This window comes from Lates calcarifer, linkage group LG2 (genome assembly GCF_001640805.2).
Source record: "Lates calcarifer isolate ASB-BC8 linkage group LG2, TLL_Latcal_v3, whole genome shotgun sequence".
Classification (NCBI taxonomy): domain Eukaryota; kingdom Metazoa; phylum Chordata; class Actinopteri; family Centropomidae; genus Lates; species Lates calcarifer.
In genome coordinates this window covers 17,673,365-17,681,076 of record NC_066834.1, presented here as the reverse complement: position 1 = coordinate 17,681,076, position 7,712 = coordinate 17,673,365, and the positions used below count along the sequence as shown (strand labels likewise).

The 7,712-nt window shown below is 40.9% G+C and overlaps 1 protein-coding gene across 1 annotated transcript; it reads right to left on the bottom strand.

Annotated features, from left to right (window-relative positions):
• Positions 1-210: 210 nt before the first annotated feature.
• Positions 211-7,337, bottom strand: dhcr7 (7-dehydrocholesterol reductase). Its single transcript, XM_018697493.2, has 8 exons — positions 7,218-7,337; positions 6,317-6,425; positions 5,203-5,425; positions 4,937-5,027; positions 4,486-4,699; positions 4,139-4,343; positions 3,242-3,373; positions 211-2,094 (listed from the first exon to the last, which is right to left on the bottom strand). The coding sequence occupies exons 2-8, from the start codon at positions 6,421-6,423 to the stop codon at positions 1,630-1,632; spliced, it is 1,437 nt and encodes a 478-aa protein (XP_018553009.1). The 5' UTR covers positions 6,424-6,425; positions 7,218-7,337; the 3' UTR covers positions 211-1,629.
• Positions 7,338-7,712: the final 375 nt, after the last annotated feature.

Below are 7,712 nucleotides of genomic sequence, written 5' to 3'. Positions count from 1 at the left end.
AACCGGACTCAGGGCGGGCAGCCATCTGCCTCGACACAAATGTATATGGTCATATGGACAGATTCAGGATCTCTGTCTGGAATCACTTATACATTGAAAATTCAAGCTTCTGACCACTCGGACTTATCATCAAATCTGGAGAATCTCACTAGAATAGAAAATGCAAGAATGATTGAATGGAAATTTCAAAGAGTAAAGAAGCACTGTGGGTTGATATAGTCATAACAAAATGGAACTTTATTTTGTTACTTTATCACTATAATAAAGGCAGTGCTGGTATGAGGAAATAAAACCAAACACAAAAGAAATGTGATGGTTGGACATAGCAAAAACATTTTTACACAGAACTAAGACATGGTCAACAGAACAAACTGTTTCAGCATGGAGCAAACATAATGATCTAACTAACTTTTAATTGGTACATGTCAGAATGCTTTACAGACAGAGAGTGCTGTCTGTCTAAGTGTTGAATCATCATCCTGTCCTTAACAACCCTGAATTATGTGAACATGTTCTCTCAGCCACAATGAGGGAAATTCTCAAATAATATGATGAGCAAATGACTGAGTCCAAGCACTCAGACAACTGTTATACAAAGATTATGTAACTTTTATGAGGCAGGTCTCGTCAGTGGAGCCAACAATCACATTTGGTCCATTAAGTCAGCAGAGTTAGTTAGTTAATAGTGATTAATGAATACATCAGCTTTCATTGATGGTTAATCGTTTAGTCGACAAAACCCAAAACAATGGATAGCCCCTATCATAGGGTACCTGAGGGCGAGGTGACTGCTTATTTCTCTGAGCAACAGTCAAAATATGTAAAATACACAGATGTTGAATTTACAGTGATATGAAGCAGTTATGTTTTTGATTAATGACTATAAAACTGCCAAAGTTGTCACTGATTTTCTTTCTGTTAATCTGACAGATGAATTAATCAAGGAGCTGGTAACACTGGTAACAAGGATTAATAAGTGCTTTATAATGACTAATAAAGAGCCAATATACATGCTAATAAGGAACAAGTTAATGGTGAATAAGTGCACCCGGATATAAAGTGTTACCAAGTTACCACTAAGCTACATTATGAGAATGTTACAGCTTTGTGTAGAGTAGTTACAGACATCAGTCCACTACAGAAGTGGCTCTGTTTCTGGTCCTGATTTTGGCTTGAGCTGGTTTAAGTTGTGTTTGGTCTTACTAGATCAAAAGATATATTGAATATATTGTACTGATTTCAAGAAATGAGTTTAACTATGTTAAACTGTCACAGCATAAAGAAAGCAGCAGGCTGGCGTATCAAACTGTCCTTACCAAGACAGAGAAATATAGAAATAAACTGTACCTGTATATATACATGTACAGCAGTCTATACATGTATGAGAAATACATACAAATTACAGAATGTATGAAACGCTGTATTAACATGTTATCAGTGTTGTGTATTCTTGATATGTATAAAACACACACAGTCACACACACACACACACACACACACACACACACACACACACACACACACCTAATGTTTATCTTACTACCCCCTTTCCAATCACACCGTTTCTCTATGTTATTCTTATCCCCCACCCATACCTCCCTCCCTCGATCTTCACACCCCTCTTCCTTTCTAAAACACTCCAGGAATCAGCCGACACGGCACAGTATCTGTGTAGCGTTTCCAGTCCTTGCCATATTTGCTGCTGCAGCGGTGCTCGTCACGCACACAGCGGTGGACCAGCAGGATGGTCATGTAAACGATGTAGAAGTACGGCAGAATGTGGCCGAAGCCGCAGGCGGCACAGTAGGCCAGAGAACCCATCAGGTCACCGGTGTAGTTGAAGTGCCGGGCCACGCCCCAGAAGCCCGAGGTCAGGAGCTTGCTGCGGTGGTTGCTACCGTCAGCAGAGCGGTATGAGCACTCAATGTAAGTCGGCTTGCGGCCCCAGATGGAGCAGGCGCCCTCTGTGCGGCGGAACAGGTCCTTCTGATGGTTGGTGGAGCGGAAGATGTAATACCCGACGAGGCCGAGCAACAGGACAGCCAGGGCATGGGCATTAGAAAGCTGGACTGGGTGGTACACCAGGTACAGACCCTGGAGAGCCAAAAACACATTTATTTACACTTACTGTTGCTTAAATTAAGAAATTATCTGAATGTCTAGAAGGGATGCAAATTGTAAGCTCTCTTCTTAACCGATCTTTAGAAACGTTAATGATCAATTATCAGTTTCTCATCAACCAAATGAGGTCTCCCACAGCCCTCAGTTGTTAGGGCAGTCCAGCAATCCGTAGTCAATGCTAGAAGCCTTAGCTAGCTGTGCTAGCATCTCCGACTTAAGATCCTTGTACCTCTTCACAATGCAAAAGGTGAAGGTAGCTGGGGATGGGATACGACAAGTCGGTTCAAGCAGATGCATCATTTCACAGAAGCCTTGACCATCAACCAGACTGACAGGCATCATGTCTTTTTCAATTGCTGCACAGAAAGACTGCTATTTTTATTGCCTGTGGTGCGTTACAGCTCCTGCATCCAAACACTGAGGTGAGCGTCTGTGGTTTCTGCTCAGACGATGATCCAGTCATCACACTCAAATGAACAGTGTTTAGGTGGTACAGCACTGCAGCATTGCTCACAGTGTTTGCAAGTGATATTTTCTTCTTTTTGACTGAAATGGTCTCACACAATACTTGTTTGATTTCCAAAGCTGCCAGCACATATACATACCAGTAGCCCCAGAATAGTTACACTGTGCCTTCTAGTTGCAAAGTAGTATATTTTAAGTCAATGGGTCACATTGACTTAAAATATACTACTCTGATAGCTGAATGTTAAAGGAGACTACACGCAGTTTATCTGTCTGTTAGAAAATAAAATGTGTTTGAGCATGTGCTCAAACAATCACTTACTAGATCCTTGATTCATTGTTAGCATCCCTAACGTCTACGCTATGTGGCGCAAACAAAATACTAAAAACTTATATTTCAAATTTACTTTCTACTTCCATTCAGATGCTTCAATTTCAAAGCTAGACTGGACAGAAAAAAATATAACAATGATGTAGACAGACAAGATTTAATGTCACTACGAGTTAGCACTCAAGTTTTTCATAGTGCTATCACTCAAAGAGGTATTTACACATAATGAAGCTGAGGACCTGTAAATATGTGACTGTAACATTGTGGTTTTACACCATAATCATGACTGGATATATGTTAGCAAGCGTGCAGTGTGTTAGTTACCTGCAGTGTGTAGAGGTATGGCAGCCAGACACAGTCTCCCCAGCCCAGATACCATCCAAAGTGGTCATGGCAGATATCAATGGTTTTCAGGTACCATGCCTCATTCCAGAAGAAATCCAACACATAAATGGCCTACAAGAAAACACAAACAGCCCAGTTACCCAGTTATTATAATGACTCACTGAGCAGCGTCGTCTATCTCTATCTAAACCTTTACCTTCAACATTCAGCATTTAGTGGAAAATGTCAAATGTTAACTCATTTGGGAAGGATGCTTGCACATCCAAAAATACCATGACATGATATTATAAACAACTGGCTAGGGATACATATGATTACGGATGAGCACTTGAGAGTGAGAAATTATAGTCCAACAACAACAACAACAACAACAACAACATCCTTTTAAACAAAGCTTTTAAAGTTGAACTAACAGAGAGTAAAATAATAAAATAATGAAGATAACTTAACAAACCAAAGCTACAGCGCTCATCAGAAATGCAACTGAGAGTCTTTTAAATGCAATTCAAAAAGGTTATCACCAGCATCACAATGTTTACAATGAGCTTCATTATTTCTTAACTCAAAATGGTCCCACATCAAATTATTCAAGACACACTAAACAGCCTCATTGATACAAATGCATCGAATAAATTCCACGTGATAGACAAAACTCTTAGTGACCAGTAATCGATCAGCGATTAATTATGCCCATCCCTACATATTATTTAAGGCCAAAGACTCAAAGTCAAAGTGTGAAGGTAAAGATGAGTTTCATATAACTCAGTTTCTAATGTCTGTTGCTATGTTTCCATTTTCCACAGGAAACAGAAATGAGTTAGACACTTTCATATTAAACTGATATATTGGTTTAATTCCATCCTTACTCCTCCTTACCTGCAGCACATTGACCAGAATCATGGAGTTGGTGACTTGGCCATACAGTTCTTGCTGCTTGGCCATGTAGGAGAGATTGATGAGGGTCCAGGCCACGATGCCGGGCCGGCCATTGAAGAACAGCTTGAAGTCAAACCACTTGCCAATGCGCGGGTTGAACTCAATGCCCATCATGTAGTTGTAGAATATGTTCCCTGTGAACTTGCTGTAGAATCACAAGAAAGGGGGGAAGCACAATAAGCTGATGTGCAAACTAGTTCACCTTTAAGATATCATATGCATTGTGGAGATACAGAAAGCTTGATTTGCTGTAGAAATCATCCTGGCCTGTGAGTATCAGTACTCACCAGTCCTCAGAGTTGGTGGGGAAAAAGTAGGCCTTTATGAAAGCAAAGGTAGAAACAGCATAGCCCAGTATGTTGGCGCACCACATCAGAGGAATCCAGTTGTCGAAGATGATGGTGGGAGAAAACCAATGGAAATAGTGGGCATTGACAAACCACAGGGCATGAGTAATCAGCCAACACTGCAGCCCATTGATCTCATACTTGTTAATCAGGCCTAGGGGATGAGGAAACAACAACAGGAGGTTGGATTTTAAAAAGGTACTATCTCCACAGTGTTTTGATAATGAGTGGCAAGCATGAGTTTTAAATAAGAAAGACATGTTTTGTTACAATATTTGATTATTCTCTCCAAAAACACTGAATCAGATCAGTGTGCTAATCTACCTCTTAATTAAACTCTTAATTAAATTTGGTGGACTGATGAGCATGGGTATGTGTGTGTGTTAATTACCAGCAGGAGTTCGTGCTCCATCCTGCACTCCACCAACATAACCAGGAATAAACTTGTGGGTAAAATCAGGAACACACATATACAGGAACACCTAAGGGACGAACAGAACTTGTTTTAACTTGCTTGCATTTGCCACAGTTCTTTCCTGTTTGGCTACAGCTGAAGACAATGGGCTGTTTCTGCAAGGTGCACTCTTTTCACTGCTTTGTCTTGTCTATTTATTCTATCCCACTTCCTGTTCTCTACTCTTCTCTCCTATCTCTTACCTGGAAGGCCACCCAGATGGCATATATCTTGGCAGCTGTCCAGGTGAAGGAGGGAGCCCTGGCCCAGATGGAGAGCAGTGTGGTCTCTCCTTGGTACAGTTCGAACAGAGGCTGGCTGACAGAGCACTGGTACTGATCACATGCCATTACAAAGTAGAAGACAATGAAGGGGGCAAAGCAAAGGAGGCCAATCACGCCAATCAGAGAAAACCAATCCACCTCCCTGAGAATGAATCAGATACAGATACAGTATGAGAACAGTGTACTGTACTTGTCCTGTCAGACAATTTAGTTAAATATTTCAGTTAGAATATATCACACAAAAATCCATCTTTATGTGTTAAGTAGGGCACTGTGTGTTACGCAGTATAAACCTTTGTTACAGCAGACATTTTGATGCCATAGCAGGAAAAGCACCGTTACAAACACCTTTCATTTGAATGATTGAGTGATGTGTAGCAGAATGTGTTTTGTGAGGTCACAGTGACGTTGACCTTTGGCCACCAAAATCTTATCAGCTCACCTTTGAGTCCATGTGAACATTTGTATCAAATTTTAATACATTTTCTCAAGGAGTTACTGAGATATTGTGTTTATGAGAATGGGATGAACATAAGGACAACCTAAAACACATCATTCCTCTGGCCACAGCTTACCTGAACCCACCTGCCCTGTATGACTTATAGGTTACGGGTCAAACCCACATAAGTACAAGGCAGACATTTCGCCTTGTCATGACGAGAAAGTCGACTAGTAACTAATTTAGTTTAATTAGCTCCATCAGGTGTCACTGTAAGCCATGACAGTAAGCCACCAGGTAACATACCAGATCACCTAAATGGAATGTAGTCATTTTGTTATCAGTTTCACCTGTGCTTTTCCTGCTATGACAATCCAAAACGTCTGTTCTGAAAAAAGGTCTACTGATTAACAAGGGAATAATATGGTTTGGTGCAACAAAAAAAGGAGTAATAGTTACATAACTTATTAATATACATTTTTCACAAAATCTTATACAGATGTTAATGGTCCCCCAAAAATGAATCCTATTAAATTTGTGGTGAGACCAGTGATGGTGTAACAGCCCACAGCAGCCTGTGATATAACAACTCACCATGCTCTCCCCCACTGTGCTGGCTGCTCGCTCTGTTCAGATGTTTTCCCATTGGTACTGGCCTGGGTTCGTCTCCTGGTTGCCTCCATGGCCACTGCACCATTCATCTCTGGTGAGGTTATCAGGTTGAGATCAGTTATGCACTGGCATGCTGCACTTTGTACGCTACCACAGTAATTTAAAAACAGCGCAACACACAGCACCGCTCACTACAAGTAAAGTAAAAGCGACAGGTAAGGGCAAAGTTAAAAAGTAAAGCAGATGTTTTCTTCCTGTTTTCTCACAGATTCAGTGTGGTCTCGTTTGAAACAGGTCGAAACATGCAGCTCCACAAACTCAACACTTTTACAAATGAGGTAACTGGAGTAATTAAAGTGCATGTCCTTGGAAGTATAAGATAAACAGGGTCTTGGCTGCATGTCAGCTGCATAAAGCAAGTATGTTTTCTAATTCAAACTCTCTGTCTCTCTCTCTCTCTCACACACACACACACACACACACACATCTGGAGCAAAGGTAATGCCAGGTCAGCTGGAATTATTAGCTCTATATGTACATGGACAACACACCTACAATGCCAGTTGGATGAAAAGATACGAATGCCTCTGTATTGTCCAACATGTCCATGTCCTTTTTGTCAACAGCTTGTCCCACAGACATACGAGATACATGAAGAGAGACGCTCACAAAAGCTCTTTTCGAAATATATGTTCATTTACCTTAATTTTAGCGCTTGTTTCTTGCATGTGCCTTTTTAATTCTGATGCTATACAACCGTGAACTAGCTACCTGGAATAACTGTGACGACCGCTATCCTTTTGTATCCTGGTTAGTGCCGTTAAACGTTAAACACACATTATATCGGATCGTAACGACGTTACAGATGCAGTATTACACTCACCAGAAGATTAGAGTAAAGTCACACAGAGTAGAGGACAGGCTGCTTGTCTCCTCTTCCCTCCCGGGCCTGGCACAGGTTATCATGTAACATCTCGACAAAATTCACCGTGGTGCCACAGACTCCGCCCATAACGCCATTACGTATTAAAATTCAACCAATAGGATCAGAGCGAAGGCGGGCCTTGGTGTTGTCTCTAGCCTCTGATTGGGTAGAACTAACTGGAGCCACCAGCACCTGATAAGTTTGCAGCGGTTGAATGGTTTAGCCAGAATAAACAACGAACTGGCAACATTATGAAATAGAGTCATTATTATCTTCTTTGTGTCTTCAAACAGCGGCCATTGGCAGCTTAGCTATTTATAACAGGTTGTGTTACCTTAATACCAATGATAAGTGCATAAAGGAATGAACAGCCAACTTTTGTTTAAATTATGTTTTTTAAAATGTTGTTTATCCATAAATCAGCAGATAGACCTTTGAAACAAAAACTGAATT